The sequence below is a fragment of the Piliocolobus tephrosceles genome, chromosome 13, assembly GCF_002776525.5.
Source record: "Piliocolobus tephrosceles isolate RC106 chromosome 13, ASM277652v3, whole genome shotgun sequence".
Taxonomy (NCBI): Eukaryota; Metazoa; Chordata; class Mammalia; order Primates; family Cercopithecidae; genus Piliocolobus; species Piliocolobus tephrosceles.
The window spans coordinates 8,575,954-8,592,442 of record NC_045446.1 but is presented as its reverse complement, the minus strand read 5'-3'; the positions used below and the strand labels follow the sequence as shown (position 1 = coordinate 8,592,442).

Sequence of the window (16,489 nt, the reverse complement as noted above, 5' to 3'; positions counted from 1 at the left end):
AAAAAACAGGGAAACCTGCTAGACAAATTCTAAAAGACCTGCAACACTAATAAGTATTTGTTGAATGAATGAACTCCGTCAGAATGGGCTCACCACCATGCTACCTGGATCGGTTAGGGCAGTGAGATTTCTGGTGCTCAGGCTTCCCCAGTGCTCAGCCCTGGATAAACGCTAGCCTGTTAGCGCTAGGGAATGCCTGGGGGCGGGAGGGGAGGAGAGAAAACCAAACTGGGGGCGTGGCCTATGCAGGGCGTGGCTTTGCTGGGCGGGCCTTACCTGTGACCTGAGTGGGAGCGATCTCGACGGCGCTGCGGGAAGGAGGCAAGTCCGGCAGGAACCAGCGCATGGTCGGGGGCGAGGGACGGGAGATCAGCTCTGCGGGCGGCAGTGCACTCTGGTCAGAGACGACAGTGACTGAAGCCTCCCTTTCCACTTCAGTCTTGGCCTGGCGCCCCACCCCAGCTTGATGGTTCCTGAGTACTTAAACTGCGAACTCCCCGCCCACCCAGTGATTTAGCCCTTGAGGACTCATCCCTACAGAGCCCAGCTCACCGGGGTAGGGCCGGGCAGGAGACGTGGTGGCAGTTGGGTGGCTCTGCTGCACTGACCGCTCCTCACTCACTGGCTGCGGGTGACAGCAGCATGAGCCCTCCTGTCCCTCGCCTGCCCGCCCCTCCCATCTGGGTTCTCGTACTCACTGAGTCCGTGGTCACCCCTAAAAGGGAAGAAGATGGGGCCATGAAGTGTTGGGGTGGGAGAAGGAGTCAGATCTGAGATCAGCAGCTGAGTATTTGTAGTTAGGGTCTCTGGGAATTCAACAATCATGTCTCCAGGTCAAGGGTCAGGGGTTAGATTCTGTGGTTAGGGTGTGTTTGCATAGTAGTCACGTAATCAGGTTGATGGGCCTTGGGTTACAGGTCAGGCTGTAGAAGGCTTAGGAGGTTATAGCTCAGGGTCAAATCTCTGGGTCGGGGTCAGAGGGTCATGTGGGAGGTCAGTGGATGGGTGAGGGATACGGAATTGGGGGTTAGACTGTGAGGTCAGATCTGTGGATCAGGGGTCAAGGGGTCAGGCCTAGGGGCTCGGCATGGGTCAGGGATCAGAAGGTGTCAGGCTAGACCTCTCTCCTCCTCTGTGTCCTCAGGTGGTGGAGCCTGGCTAGGGCTCTCCGGAAGCTGCTGGGGCTTGGGTGGCCCATCAGGGTGCAGGAAAAGGGAAAAGTCGCTTTCGCCCTGAATGGTGAGCGTCTGGTGGGAGGTGAGAATGTGGTATCCCTTCCCAGCTGGGCAGATCTCCTTGAACGCAGCTGCAGTCAAGACAGCAGACACAAAAGTGAGCATTTCCTGCACAGGTGCATGGACCTATGAACCCCTAGCCCTGCGTAATCCTGACTCACCGGTGCCATCTGCCGGGCAGCGCTGACACCGCGCACCCCAGGCCTTGCCGACACTGCAGCAGCAGAGCTGGCGGGTGAGGCGGGTGGTCAGTGGGTGCTGGCACTGGTGCTCAGGGCTCACCAGGCGGAAACACAGGCTCTTCTCCTCCGGTTTGTCTGCTGCAGGGGGCAGTGGGGGCATGGGCTTCTGAGCCTGCACATTGCCCACGTCCCTCTGCCCAGCTGCTGCAGACCTTGCCTCTCCGGCCCAGACAACCCTTGATCCCCATGTGGTCTCTGACCCCATATGATCCTGAACTCATGTGACCCCTGAAACTTATGTGACCACTGACCCCACTGACTCCCGATTCTAGCTATCCTGGACTTCACCACTCCTACTCACCAAGCCTATGATCTGCGTGACCCTGGCTCTGTGTAATCCCTGACCCCATGTGACTGCTAATGGCAGATCTCATGTGACCCCAGACCCCGCTGACCCCTGATCCTATTGGCTCTGGGCCTTGTTCCTCCTGCAGTCAACCCTTAACCCCACTCTGATCTCTTGTGATCTCTGATCCTTGCTCCCACCCATGCCTTGTGACCTCCCAGGAATCTGAGCCCCAGTCTCACCAATGCACTGTGTACGGGAGGGGCCTAAACTATGGCCAGGTGGGCAGACACAGCGATAGGAGCCAGGGTTGTTGAGGCAGTCACCATGGCGACACACGCCCGGCATTGCACACTCGTTGATGTCTGTGGTAAGTGGAAGTTTGGCCCCTCTGGTCTGGGGCCATGGGGTGACAGCAGGCTGCTCCGAGAAACTCAGGGTCTTGCCCCAGCCCCGCCTCCTCTCTCACCCACCTTTGGGACCCTCCCCACCCCCAGTAATGGTTGGCCTACCCCTCCAGCCCACAGAATCTCCTAGCTGGCCATACCCTGGCAGTGGGTGCTATTGAGCCTCTTGTAGCCCTGGGGGCAGTCAGCGCCCACTTCCCCACGTACAGGCCCTGGCTTCTGCACTCCTGTGTCTGCAGAGAGACAATAGCTTGGCATGGGAGGGTGAGAAGGGAACTGGGGAGGGGCACAGCAGATGTAGAGAGGAATCTGGTGATGTGGGGACTCCCACTGCAGGGGTGGGGGGGGGGGGGGGGGAGGGGCCACCAGATGGGGAACGCCCCTCTGAGCCCAAGCACTCACACTGCAGCTGGGGGCACTTGTGGCACTTGCTCTGGCCCCAGGCGGTGCCGATGCTACCGCAGCAGTCTTCCTGCTTGGTGAGGCCGGGGAGGGGGTTGCTGCCACACTAGGGGAAGGAGGGGGAAGGGAGGTGGGGTCACAGAGCACCCCACCCCCGCGCCGCCTGTTGGGGTTGGGTCTTTTCCTCTTCCCCTGCCCCTCAGTTTTCTGCTATCCGGGTGAGTTGGGGCAGAGCAACCCTGAGAGAAGGAAAGGCCGATCGCGACTGTGAATTCACTCACGGGCTGCTTGGGCAGAGTGTCCTGGAAGCAGCGGCCCAGGGGCTTCTGGGTGGGCGGCCGGGGATGCGAGGGCTTGGGGTGCGGCAGCAGGTGCTGGGAGGGGGCCGCGCCCTCGGCGTTCGGGCTCTCAATGCGGTGCACCTGGACAGAGGCCTCGGGCGGGTGATGGACGCGCACATTCACCACGGGGGGCGGGGCCTGCACTGGGGGCGGGCGCGGTGGCCTCAGGGCTGTCCGCACCGCGCCGCGGGTCACCGCGCTGAGCTCTCCAGGGCTGACCTTGCCCTGCCCCAGCCACCCTTAATGCCCACCCACTGGCGACCTTCCCGGGTTTGCTAGTCGCCTGGTACCTTCTGCTGAGATCTGTCCCGGGCCTAGGGGCACCAGGAAGGCTGCGTGCTGGGCAGGGGGCCCCTCCCCGGGCCCAGGAGGGTCGGCGATCACCTGGACGGCGTAGATGGCGTGCTTGCTGGCCACAGAGTCGCCCTCCGGAGCCAGGGGCGGCAGCGCCCCTGTGGACAGGGCCCCCGCCCTGCTCAGGCCGGGACCTGAGCCACCGGTACCCCCGCCGGCTCCTCCTGCGGGCACCTGGCAGAAGCGCCCGGTGAAGTCTGGGGGACACAGGCACTGGTTTCGCGAGGAGCACTGGCCGCCGTTCATGCAGGGGAGAGGGCACACCACTGGGGAGAAGAGGGGGGTCAGGCCCTCACCCACATCCTGTCTCTTTCCCCTCCTCCCTACTTCCTTGCCACCCACTGGCTCTGTCCTCTTGGGAAGTCAGGTTTTGAGATACATCCTACACAGGGAAACTGCCCTCTCTAGGTTCCCCAACAGCCTTACACCCATGTTGGGTTCTGGAGTCTCAAGTCAAGGACTTGAATCCTCGCTAAGCCATGTGCCAGCTGTGCCATCCTGAGCAACTCACGTCTCCTCCCTGTGCCCCAGCGTCCTCATCTGTAGAGATGTGTGGGTTAGATGAGGTAAGGGCCGTACAAATGCTTACCCTAGGGCCTGGTACACAAAGGGTGCTTAATAAGTGGTGGCAAGTAATTATGGTGATCTGGCTTTCCCCTTGGGCCTTCCAAAGGTATTGGCTCTGTCCCTGGCACCTTCTCCTCTTCTCCCCTAAACCCTTCCCTCCTTCAAGCCTCAGCCCTGTCTGCCTGCTCTCCACCCTCTCCCTCTTCACCATCCTGGGGCCCCCACCTCATCACTGCCAAAGATGTCCACATCTCAAGACACAGAAACAGCCCCCAACCTTTCCAGGGCTCTCTCGGGCACCGCTGTCCAGGACATACTGTCAGAAGTCAGTATCCTGCCTCCCCACCTCCTCTTCACCTGGCCACCAGGCATCACAGCTGAGCCCCCATGGCTCCATCCCTCCTGCTCTCCCCTGCCCAGTTACAGCCTCTAATGTCCCATGAACCTGCCTCCCCTCTTCCCTAGGGTCACTGCTCCTGCCCTGGCTCAGGCCTGGCCACCCAGACCCCTCCTTGGCTTCCAGCCTCTCCTGCTGGTCCACAGTCTCAGTGTCCCAGAGAAACTTGCCTCAGGCAGAAGCTCACTCCATGGCCCAGAACCTTTTCAGCCCATCCCCCTCTGCTCCTTCCCTGTGCACTGCACACCCCAGGACCCATCTCCCTCTTGCAAATGTGCCTGCCTCCTGCCTCCTGGCCTCATTCATGCCCTTCCCTCCACAACAGGGCCCCACGTCCCCCACTCTACATATGCAGATTTCATCCTTCCCAGCTCAGTGTCTCCACCAGGAGGGAGCCTTTCCTCCTATCCCGCCCACCTGAGCTCCCTCTCCTGCCTTACCACCCACTGGCCAGCACTGCCTGGCACCTGCTTGTCTGTCTGCCTCCTTATAGAGGGTACTCTGGAAGGCAGGGCCAGGCTGGCCTCAGCTCTGGGTCCCACAGGGGATTTGGGGGAATGAATGAAGGAGTGACTGAGGGAGGGAGAGGATGGGACCTTTGTCTGTTTCTGTCCCATACTCACCTTCTACCCATGCTACTACCAGCCTTGGGACTCTGACTCATCCCAGAACCCCAGCCCCTCTCCTGCCCACCCCATGGCTGCCCTCACTTCCCAGGGCAGGAGGGCAGGAGGGCGGGGGTACTGCTCTCCTGGATGCCAGAAGGGCCTCACAGGGACAGCCCACATCCATGGCCCTCAGGGTCAGGCTAAGCACATCCCAGCCCAGCCCATCCTGCCCGGCCTCCTGGGGCCAGACCTCACAGAGCAGAGGGGTGTGTCCTGGGCTGGGGGAGGTAGGATTCTCTTTTTCCTGTCTCCCAGTGAGTCACTCACAGCGGTGAGAGTGACCTCCGAATGACACCCGCCCACTGTGGCCTGGGCACCGAGCCTGGGGGATGTGGGCAGCACAGATGGAGACAGCAGCCTGGGCAGGATGGCCAGGGAGCCTGGGAGATGGACACACATACACTCACACCCACAGTCCTCGTCACACACATAGAGACTCATCCTGACACCAACACAGGTTCACATAAACATCCCCATACACTTGGCTGGGCGCAGTGGCTCACGCCTGCAATCCCAGCACTTTGGGAGGCCGAGACAGGTAGATCACTTGAGATCAGGAGTTTGAGACCAGGCTGACCAACATGGTGAAACTCCATCTCTACTAAATACAAAAAATTGGCCGGGCGTGGTGGCTCATGCCTGTAATCCCAGCTACTTGGGAGGCTGAGGCAGGAGAATCACTTGAACCGGGGAGGTGGAGGTTGCAGTGAGCCAAGATTGCACCATTGCACTCTAGCCTGGGCAACAAGAGCAAAACTCCATCTTAAAAACACAAAAACAAAAACATTCCCACACACTAACAGCGACTAGAGATACAACCCAAGACAACACAACGACGGGTACTTCACAGTGTGCCACGCCATGCCCATGGCATGATCCCAGACACGGGCAATATGCACACAGACACACGCATGCACACCCCATGTCATGACAAATGTGAGCAACATGAGTGGGGTTCTTAAGCTCTGTGAGTGGGCGAGTGAATACAGGAATGTGTAAGAGGGGCTGTTTTGCTGGTGCCATCATGGGCCTGGCCTCATTACCCTGCCAGGAGGGTAATTACTGCTGGGACACCTCCCTGAGCCTGGCCCACAGGGCCTAGCAGGAGGATGACTGAGCCCCCGGCCTGACCCTTTGAAGAGAGATGCCAGGGAAGGGGTGGGCTCCAAACTGAACTGGGAAGGTTGTAGGGGCTTGGGGGAAGATGAGGGGGACCCTGAGGGCCTCCAAGGCAGGATGTCAGGAGCTTATGGGGAGGCATTGGAAAAGGAAAGGCTGAGAACCCCAAACTAGTCCCTACCTTCAGGCCTTCACCCTACTTTTAGGCCTCAATACCCTACCTTCTCAGACCTTGCCAGTAACCAGCTCCCATCCCCAGCCCTGACCTTAGCTCCTCCTCCCAAGGAATGCAGGTGTCTACTCTGGCAGGCCCTACTTTAGACATTTTGTAAAGACTTTTCTTGTTTCTTCCAGCAAGTCTGCTTCTTGGGGGAATATTTATCCCTTCTCTGAGGCTTCCTGTCCCCAGCTCACATTCCTCAAAAACCCTGTGTGCTCCTGTTCAGAACTCAGCACCTTCTGGGAAGCCAGTGTCATCCAGGACCTCTGCATTTCCCCACCCCTTAGGCCCCAAACCTAATGCAAAGCTTCAAAGTCCAGGCCTCCATGCAGCCCTCCAACTCTGGGCCCTAGAGTTCCAGCCTCCCAAATTCTCTGAGGCCCCTGGGCCCCCAGGTCCCCGGATCTCTGCCCTTTATACCCTCAGCCCCCAGTCTCTTAAGGCCAAGACCCCACTAGCTCTGCCATCGAGCCTGGTGCCTGTTCTTCCCCTGCCCCCAGTCGTGCCCCCGGCCCTCACCCACGCGGAAGCCGGAGCCCGTGAGCGTGTCTGTGCTGTGGCCGTTCTCTCCGATGAGCGTCATGTTGGAGCCCTGCTGACAACTGTCCCGACACTGGCCCTTGAGACAGGTCCGCTTGCAGATCACCGGCGCAAAGACCACCTTGAAGCGCTCGCGGGCCAGCGCCCCGCCCCCGCCTGCGCCCCGCTCGCCAGCCGGCCCCCCCTCGACCCTGCCGCCCAGGCCCAGCAGCAGCAGCAGCGCCAGCAGCCCCGCCGCCCCCGCCCCGCGCATCTCAGGGGCCAGGCCGCCAGCAGCCCCTCGGGGCCCGGGCATCCGGGGCCGCAGGACCCGGGGGAGGGGGGGCGCACCCGGGCGGGGCGAGGGGCCCGCGCCCGAAGGAGTTAGAGGGCCGGGAGCCCCCGGAGAGGGTAGGGGGCAGCGAGGGAGGGCAGCAGAGGAAGCCGGCAGGAGGGGACCGCGGGGGCCCGGCGGGAGGCGCGGAGATGGAGACTGGACCGCGGGGAGCGCAGAAACTTCCTAGCCCCAGGACGAAGCCTAGCCCAGGCCCCGAACTCAGGCAGGAGCGAGGAGGCCGGAGCAAGTTGAGGCGGAGAGGAGGAGCGAGGGAGAGGAAGGCCGGGCGGCCGGCCCGCTCCGCGCCTCCCCCTGGCCAGGCTCCTCTCCCGCGGCCGCCGGGAGGCAGGGAGCGCGCGGGGAGGGCGCAGGGAGAAGTGAGCAGTTGTTTTCCCTGGCTGGAGAGCTGCGCGGCGGCGAGGGGGGCTGGGACGCTGGCCCCGGGCCAGGGACACAGTTTTTTTTGTTGTTTAAAGCGTCGTCGCTGCCTCCTGGAGAAGCGAGGGTGTGCAGGCGGGCGGAGGCTGGGGGGACGGGGCGGGGACCGTCCCCACCCCAGATGCCCGCCCCCGCCGGAACCCGCGGCCGCGCTGGGCCCTTTCCAGAGGGCCCTCACCTGGGACTGTCGGGCCGGCAGCGGATTCCTCCGGGCGGGGCAGGGAGGCCTGTGTAGGGCGAGATACCGTGGCTGAGGGAGAGAGGTGGCCCTGCCGGGTCACACTGACGATGGAGGCCGGGTGGGGCCGGAGCCCAGGCCTTCCAGCTCTTTCCCAGCCTCTCTTGCAAACGTGGGAGTCTCAGGGCCCCAAAGTCACTTCTTATTAGTGCTGATCCAATCCCCTCTGAGGAAAGGGCTCAAGGGTGGGGACAGCCTTTGGCCAAGGCTCATGGAGGTCCCAGGAAGAAGTCTGTGGGGTCCAGAAGAGGAGCAGAAAGAACAAAGCTAGAACCCAACTTCCCTGCCAGCCCCCTCTGAATGGCTTCCTGGTGCCCACCCTGCCACCTCCCCCCTTTCCCTTCGTCTGGCTGTGCCGGCGGGGCTGGCTCTGGGCCTCAGACACTCTGGAATCGCCAAGGTCTGAGCTCAGGGCCTGGCCCCCTTCCCAGGCTAACAGCCGCGAGGAGGGGGGCGCTGTTCAAGGGCCCAGGGGCTGGAGAGGCGCACAGCAGAGCCCCAGGGCAGAGGCTGGCAGTGGCTGGGGGTGGGGGTCTTGAGTTTGGCCATGGCTGGAGAGGAGCATAGTTCCAGACCAGGCTTGTCCACTGGTCTGGAAGGAAAGGCTGCAACGTCCGGGGCCTCAGGCCTTACTGTGGGGCCTGCCAGGAGACCCCAGGGTTCAGTCTCTGACTCACAGAACTCAGCAGGAGGTGGGGATGGCTAGGGCACATCCAGGAAGAGCGCTGCCAAGTCAGGGCGGCACCGGACCCTCTCCCGGACAGCACCCGGGGCAGCAGTCTAATTGGAGGGAGGAGGTTCAGGGACTCACTTTCAGGCACACCTGTTCAAGGAACTCTCAGTTTTTACTGTGAGCATAAGTTGATGTGGGTAGCTTCAGGAGGACCCTTAGTAAGTCCAGTCTGGTGGTGCTGGGCTGGGAGGGGCAATCACAGGTTCCCAGGGATCCCTGCTGCCGGAATCCAGGAGGGGGTGTGAGGGGCAAGCCCCTGCTTCTTGGGGCCCTGGTCCACACTGAGGCGGGGAATAATGCTAGGTGCTGACCACCTGCCAGGCACAGGGCTGAGCAATGAATACTCATTTTTTCCTAACACTCATCTGAATCTGTCCCGACCCTGCCTAGAGCTGGCTGTGGCTCACCGTGGAGCACAGCACAGTCAAACAGTCCAGGGTTGGATTCTCACTGTCTCTAAGCCTCAGTTTTGTTGCTTGTGAGATGGGGATCTGTTCACTCAACATCTATGTTCAACTACTGGTAATAAAAAATTAAAAAATAAATGTAAAAAATTTACTCAACAAACTGAGACTCCACCACGTCCTAAGCTCTTGGCCACAAACAGAGCCAGTCTTGCCCTAGAACCAGTCCTGCCCTCCTGGAGCTGCTGTACTAGGGGAACTGGATATGTGCCAAATCAATTCACACAGAACTGTGGCTACAACAGAGGCTGGTACCGTGACAGAGAAGAGCAGAGAAGCAGGACAGGAGAGGGCTGGGACCTGGAAGACAAAGGGACTCTTCCACTGGAAGCTGGAAGATGAGTAGGAGTGAGTCACACCTGTGGGCATCTGACCTCAGGGAAGGCTGCAGGGGGAGCCTATCCAGAGAACTGAGAAAAGGCCAGTGAACAACAGGAGGTGGTGGAGAGGGAGAGCTGAAGGTGGTAGTGGTGGTGGGAGGGGCCAGCCGTGGTGAGGAATTTGCTTTTATTTTCACTGCAGTGGGACTGTGTCAGGGCAAGAATGAGCACCCTGCCTTCATCCCAGGAGAGAGATCTCACTTGGCCCCAGGAGAGAGGTATTTGGGAGGGGAGATGTAAAGACTGGGTGAAGTGGGGCTGCTGGAGAGGCAGGTAGCATGAATGGTCCCCAGAATCCTGGTCTGATCCCTGGATGGGCAAAGAAGAGGGGAGGCAGAGGAGCTGGAAACACGGGGCAGGGTCCACAGCTCTGTTCTGGCCCTGCTGAATTTGAGATGCTTGTGAGTCATCCAAGTGGAGGCGCCCAAAACCGGGAGTCTGCAGCTCAGACGGGACATCTGACCTGGAGACAGGGGCCTGGGGTTATACAGGGGCGTCTACGACAGTGGGAAAGGGTGGGCTTACTATGGAGAGAAGAGGGCCCAGGGTGCCCCAGGGAGGTCACCGTTCCCAGGTCAGGGAGAGGAGGCGGAGTCAGGCAAAAGATCAGAAAGAGCAGCTGGAGGGAGCAGAGAGGAAAACCAGGAGTGTGGTGGGGAAGAGCCAGGAGGAGGGTGTGGCCCTTGTGTCTAAAGCTGCTGCCAGTAGGATGGGGGGATGACAGCCTTTCTTCAGCGGCTGATGAGGGGATCAGTGAGAGGGAGCAATGAAAGTGTCTAGCCCAGTAATGATGCCCAACTCAAATGATACCCAACCAAATTCCTTCAGCTCTCAGGGCCTCCGCAGGAAATAGCTGAAACCACTGGGGCTAGCAACAGAGGGACATCACTCCAGTGCACACTGCTCCATTGGCATAACCAGGGAGGGCTGCCTGAGAGGTATGGCCTGAAGCAAAGCAGCAGCCCCTGGCCTCCTGCAGCCTGCAGGGAGGATGCTGGGGAAAAAAATATCATCCTAATCTCCTCCTGGTCACGGGTCTCCAGCTGGGCCTCCTGTGGGCTGAACCCAGAAGAAAGTCTATGGACTGAGGGGCCTGGGGGTGCAGCAGGTGGAGCTTAGCTTCCTGGTGTAGCAGGGAGGTCAGGAATGCAGACGGGGTCTGCAGGGCAAGCTGACAAAGCCCAACACACATGGTCTCTTTGGCCTGAACATCTTTTCTAACCTCATCACCACATGTGGCACCTCATTTGCCTAGAATCTGCCAGCACACCCTTTTTTTTTTTTTTTGGAGACAGGGTGTCACTCCATGCCAGGGCTGGAGTGCAGTGGCATGATCTTGGCTCACTGCAGCCTCAACATCCCAGACTCAAGGGATCCTCCACCTATACCCACCCCCTCCCACCCCCACCTCAACAGGTGGAACTATAGATGTACAACCAAGCTTCACTAATGTTAGGGTTTGGTTTCTGTTTTTGTTTTTGTTTTTGTTTTTTTTTTTTGGAGACAAGCTCTTGCTCTGCTGGAGTGCAGTGGTACGATCTCGGCTCCACTCTGCAGCCTCCATCTTCCGGGTTCAAGCAATTCTCATGCCTCAGCATCCCCAATTAGCTGGGACTACGGGGTCATGCCACCATACCTGGCAAATTTTTTTTTTTTTTTTTGTATTTTTAGTAGAGACGGGGTTTCACTATGTTGGCCAGACTGGACTCAAACTCCTGACCTCAAGTGAGCCACCTGCCTTGGCCTCCCAAAATGCTGGGATTACAGGCGTGAGCCACCACGCCAGCTGCAGCACACTTTTATTCCTCCATGATGTAAATTCTCCTGTAAGTCCAAGGAGACCATGATCTTCCTGATTATTTCGGATCATTCCTGGCAATAACAGGTCTTCCCACTGCTACTCTGCATCATCTGGTCCCTCCTCCTCCTGGTGCCAGAGTCACCTTTCAAAACTTAATTCCACCATGACTCTCCTCCTTAAAATACCTCCAGTGATTTCCCTTGCTCACCCAAGCCTGCCAGGTCCACTGTGCCTCAGAGCGGCTGAGCTCATTCCTCTGTCTGGGAATGCTCTTCTGCCAACTTCATGGTCCTCATGTCAGGGTTCCTGCAGATGCTTTTCTCTAAAATAGCCATCCCTTGGCCAGGCGCGGTGGCTCACGCCTGTAATCCCAGCACTTTGGGAGGCCTAGGTGGGCAGATCAATTGAGGTCAGGAGTTAGAGACCAGCCTGGCAAACATGTGAAAACCCATCTCTACTAAAAATACAAAAATTAGCCGGGCTTGGTGGCGGGCGCCTGTAGTCCCAGCTACTCAGGAGGCTGAGGCAGGAGAATCACTTGAACCCGGGAGGCAGAGGTTGCAGTGAGCTGAGATCACACCATTGCACTCCTGCCTCAGTAACAGAGCAAGGCTGTGCCTCAAAAATAAACATTAAAAAATTTTAAAAAATGAAACAGCCATCCCTAGCCCTCTGGGTCACATCACCTGTGTTTTTCCCTGGTACGCCACAAAATCTGAAGCATTCTTCTTTGTGGATTTGTTGACTTGCTTATTATTCATCTTACCACCCTCTGAGGGATGGACAACCTTGTCTCCAGATCTCAGAACAAGGCTTGGCACAGAGAGGGTGCTCAAGTTTGTTGATTGACTACACAGAGAGGCCACGAGAGTGCCTGCCATCTACCATGCACTCTACACTGTGGGGTCACATCATCCTCCCAGCGACCCTGCAAAGGGGAAACCAAGGCTCTGAAAGATGAAACAACTAGACTCGGCCAGGTACGGAGGCTCCCGCCTGTAATCCTAGCACTTTGGGAGGCTGAGGCAGGCGGATCACGAGATCAGGAGATTGAGACCATCCTGGCTAATATGGTGAAACTCTGTCTCTACTACTAAAAAAAAAACCAAAAAAACAAAAAAAGTAGCTGGGTGTGGTGGTGGGCGCCTGTAGTCCCAGCTACTCGGGAGGCTAAGGCAAGAGAATGGCATGAACCCAGGAGGCGGGGCTTACAGTGAGCTGAGGTAGCGCCACTGCACTCCAGCCTGGGCGACAGAGCGAGACTTTGTGTCAAAAAACAAAAACAAGCAAGCAAACAAAAAGCAACTAGACTCAGGTCACCTGGTGATTGAACCGAAGCCTGCCTCATCCAGAACCTATATATACAATGATCCTGGGGAGAGGAATGGAAGGTGTCCCGAAGGCATCAGGAGACCTGACATTTGTTCACAATGTCCTGAAAATAGGTGGGTAGGACCCTGAGGGCAACGAGGGGCTTTGCTGGAATGGGACAAGGAGGAGGCATGGGACCCAGGCCCAGGGAATGTTCAGGCTGCTCAAATGTTCTTGAGGTTCTTGGGTTTTTGAAGCCCAGAGAAGATATGGGACTTGACTGAGGTTACACAACCAGCCATTAGCAGAGCCAGAACCTGAACTCAGGGCTCCTGATGCTGTGCTAAGGGATTGGCTGGACAGGGTGACAGCAGCTGCATGACAAAAGTTCTGTCTCAGGAGGCAGCATCGCAGTGGTTGTTTTCTAGCATTAGATCATACTGGCTGTGTCATGCATCAGCTAAGTGAACTGGGAAAATTCTTCAACTTCTCTATGCCTCAGTCCTCGACCCCCTACCCCTCCTTTTTTTTTTTTTTTTTTTTTTTAGAGACAGTCTCTCTATATTGCCCAGTCAATATAGAGTCAAACTCTTGGCCTCAAGTGATCCTCCCCATTCAGCCTTCTGAGTAGCTGAGATTACAGGCACACGACCCTGCACCTGGCTTTCCTCATTTTAAAACAGGGAATGAGGCCAGTCTCAGTGGCTCATGCCTGTAATCCCAGCACTTGGGAGACTGAGGCGAGCAGATTGCTTGAGGCCAGGAGTTCCAGACCGGCCTGGCCAACATGGTGAAACCCTGTCTCTGCTAAAAATACAAAAAATTAGCCAGGTGTGGTGGCGCATGCCTGTATTCCAGCTACTTGGGAGGCTGAGGCATGAGAATTGCTTGAACCCAGGAGGCAGAGGCTGCAGTGAGCCGAGATGGCGCCACTGCACTCCAGCCTGGATGACAGAGTGGGGCTCTGTCTCAAAAACTAAAGTAAAAAATAAAAAAATTGGCCAGGCACAGAGGCTCACGCCTGTAATCCTAGCACTTCGGGAGGCCGAGGCGGATGGATCACGAGGTCAGGAGATTAAGACCATCCTGGCCAACATTAAAAATGCAAAAATTAGCCATACATAGTGGCGCGCACCTTAGTCCTCAGGAGGCTGAGGCAGGAGAATCTCTTGAACCTGGGAGGCAGAGGTTGCTGTGAGCCAAGATTGCGCCACTGCACTCCAGCCTGGTGACAGAGCAAGACGCCTTCTCAAAAAAAAAAAACAAATTAACAGATTAACAGGGAAGTCGGGGCGTGGTGGCTCACACCTGTAATCCCAGCACTTTGGGAGGCCAAGGCGAGTGGATCACTTGAGGTCAGGAGTTCAAGACCAGTCTGGCCAACATGGTGAAACTCCATCTGCCAAAAATACAAAAATTAGCCGGACATGGTGGTACACGCCTGTAATCCCAGCTACTGAAGAGGTAGAGGTTGCAGTGGAGCCAAGATTGTGCCACTGCACTCCAGCCTGGGCGACAGAACTCTCTCTCAAAAATAAAAATAAAAATAAGCAGGGCATCAGTGGGCTGATATTTATGAGGCCCTTAGCAGATGCCTGCCATATAGTAAGCACTCAGGATATGTGAGACCTTTTCATCATTGTCTGCATCTGCAAGCCAAGATGGGCAGGGTGGCGAGAGATGGGCTGCTGGTGGGGAGGAGGAGAGCCACTGTGCCATGATGGTGTATCGGGTGCTGTGCCGCCTCTCTCTGTGTTGTCCCTCTGAGTTCTGAATGTCTTTGGGAAGAAAGAAATGGCTCTTGGGGAGGGGGTGGGTGGGTAGAAGGGAAGGGGGCCACACTCATCAGTTTTGTTTATTTTTTTTTGAGACAGAGTCTCACTCTGTTGCCAGGCTGGAGTGCAGTGGCACAATCTCAGCTCACTGCAACCTCTACTTCCTGGGTTCAAGCGATTCTTGTGCCTCGGCCTCCTGAGTAGCTAGGATTATAGGCAGCCACCACCACCACTCCCAGCTAATTTTTGTATTTTTAGTAGATACGGGGTTTCAGCATGTTGGTCAGGCTGAGCTCGAACTCCTGGCCTCAGGTGATCCGCCTGCCTTGGCCTCCCAAAGTGTGGGATTATAGACATGAACCACTGCGCCCGGCCTCGCTCATCAGTTTTGAAGACGAGGGATGGAAGTGATGAAGTCCTGGAGGGGGCAATGTTGCCCTAAAGCATCTCTCTCCAAAGACACTTTACTGAAAGTGGCTGTTATTAAACCCCTCTAATGTGCCACTTACTGTGAGTAGTAAAATGATGGACACTGAGAGTTGGGATTGGAAATGAAATGAAACTATCTTCACACTTGATAAATCAGGGGGCTCTTCTGCCCTGCCACTCTTTCCTGCTTTTTGAGCACAGGAGAAATCTACCGGTAAGAGCTCAGGCTCAAGAGGTACACTGGCTGCCACCTGCCACTCCCAACTGGGTGACTGTGAATACATCTCTTACTACTCCAGGCCTCAGCCTCCTCATTTGCAAATTGGGAATGATGATAAGACCCAGCTGCCAGTGTTGTCCTAAGGAGTAAGTGAAATACTTCATAAACAGCTCTTAACACAGTGCCTGGCCCAAAGAAAATACACACACCAAGTTGAGTGCGATTATTTTTATTGCTGTTATCATCCAGCCACTTCCTGTTTCACAGACATGTCAAGGTGATTCACATTGCAGTGAAAACCAAAAAAAAAAAAAAAAAAAAGAAAAAGAATAGCTGACCCCTTTCCAGTGCCTGTGTGAACATACGAATGAGGTGTTATGTTTTTCAGAGGCACAGTAATGTGGCACAGGCCACTTGTTGCCATGTGAACCATCCCCACGAAATCAGCCAGCCCAGGGAGAGCTGTAATTGAGCTGTGTGTGACTGAGCTGCTGTGGTGTGCACTATCACCCAGAAAAGAGCCTAACTACAGCCGTGTCATCAGTGCCATAAGGAGGGACCAATTTGGACTGGCTCACATGAAGGTGTGATTCCCTTCCCCCTTCCCATCCCCTCCTGCTCCTCCTTTCCCTTCCCTGACTGCATGCTCTGTTGCCTAGGCTGGAGTGCAGTGGCAGGATCTCCACTAACTGCAACCTCTGCCTCCCGGTTCAAGCGATTCTCCTGTCTCAGCCTCACAAGTAGCTGGAACTACAGGCTTGCACCATCATGCTCAGCTAGTTTTTGTATTTTTAGTAGAGACGGGGTTTCACCATGTTGGCCAGGCTGGTCTCGAACTCCTGACCTCAAGTGATCTGCCCATCTTGACCTCCCAAAGTGCTAGGATTACAGTTGTGAGCCACCATGCCTGGCCGAAAGTGTGGTACATTCTGTTGGCAAGGGAAGGGTGTGAAAGAGTCCAAGCCCACTGCTCCACAGACACTGGCCTGTCCACTGTGACTGCTGCGAATAGGTTTTACCACTAACACCTGTAAGCACCTTCTATGTCAAGGACTATGAAGCATCTGAGATCTTATCCAATTTGCAAGCTGCCAAGGTAGCCTGTCAGGTTCAAGGATGCTGGCAAAATACAAGAGAGTCCTGGGTCAGAGACAAAGGACTTTATCACTGTGCAACAAACAGCATGAGCACCAGCATATTTCCGTCAGTTCCTTTTAACCCTAAGTCCCATGGGGGTGATGCTGATGGGCTCAGGTTAGTGTGGACACACAGAGTGAACTGCACTGTGGGAGAGGACCCTAAGCTTAGGAAACTCAAAGCCAGTAAGCATGGCTATCCTTTGCTCTGGAGGGAGACACCATCTCCATCTTCCATGGCTGTTCCCTAGATAAACATCTTTGAAGCTGGGCACAGTGGCTCACGCCTGTAATCCTACCACTTTGAGAGGCTAAGGTGGGCAGATCACTTGAAGTCGGGAGCTTGAGATCAGTCTGGCCAACATGGTGAAACCCCATCTCTGCTACTGCTACTACAACTAAATTAAAAAATTTGCCGGGCACAGTGGCTCACGCCTGTAATCCCAAAACTTTGGGAGGCCAAGACGGGC

At 56.7% G+C, this 16,489-nt stretch overlaps 1 protein-coding gene and 1 pseudogene across 4 annotated transcripts in view; both read right to left on the bottom strand.

The window, feature by feature from the left end:
* LTBP3 (latent transforming growth factor beta binding protein 3) overlaps positions 1 to 7,622 on the bottom strand; it is a 20,361-nt gene extending 12,739 nt beyond the window's left edge. Inside the window, exons 1-11 of one of the 4 annotated variants that reach the window (XM_031933870.1) lie at positions 6,758 to 7,622; positions 3,204 to 3,533; positions 2,854 to 3,056; positions 2,573 to 2,678; positions 2,311 to 2,403; positions 2,006 to 2,128; positions 1,397 to 1,555; positions 1,121 to 1,306; positions 699 to 715; positions 553 to 625; positions 277 to 375 (exon numbers count right to left, since the gene is read on the bottom strand). In XM_031933870.1, coding sequence (XP_031789730.1) covers positions 277 to 375; positions 553 to 625; positions 699 to 715; positions 1,121 to 1,306; positions 1,397 to 1,555; positions 2,006 to 2,128; positions 2,311 to 2,403; positions 2,573 to 2,678; positions 2,854 to 3,056; positions 3,204 to 3,533; positions 6,758 to 7,073 — 1,705 coding nt within the window. In that variant the 5' untranslated portion in view covers positions 7,074 to 7,622. The remainder of the gene's footprint in view (positions 1 to 276; positions 376 to 552; positions 626 to 698; positions 716 to 1,120; positions 1,307 to 1,396; positions 1,556 to 2,005; positions 2,129 to 2,310; positions 2,404 to 2,572; positions 2,679 to 2,853; positions 3,057 to 3,203; positions 3,534 to 6,757) is intronic. The other 3 variants (XM_031933869.1, XM_031933871.1, XM_023186122.2) reach the window with 3 other exon arrangements.
* LOC111522498 lies at positions 7 to 49 on the bottom strand (annotated as a pseudogene).
* Positions 7,623 to 16,489: the final 8,867 nt, after the last annotated feature.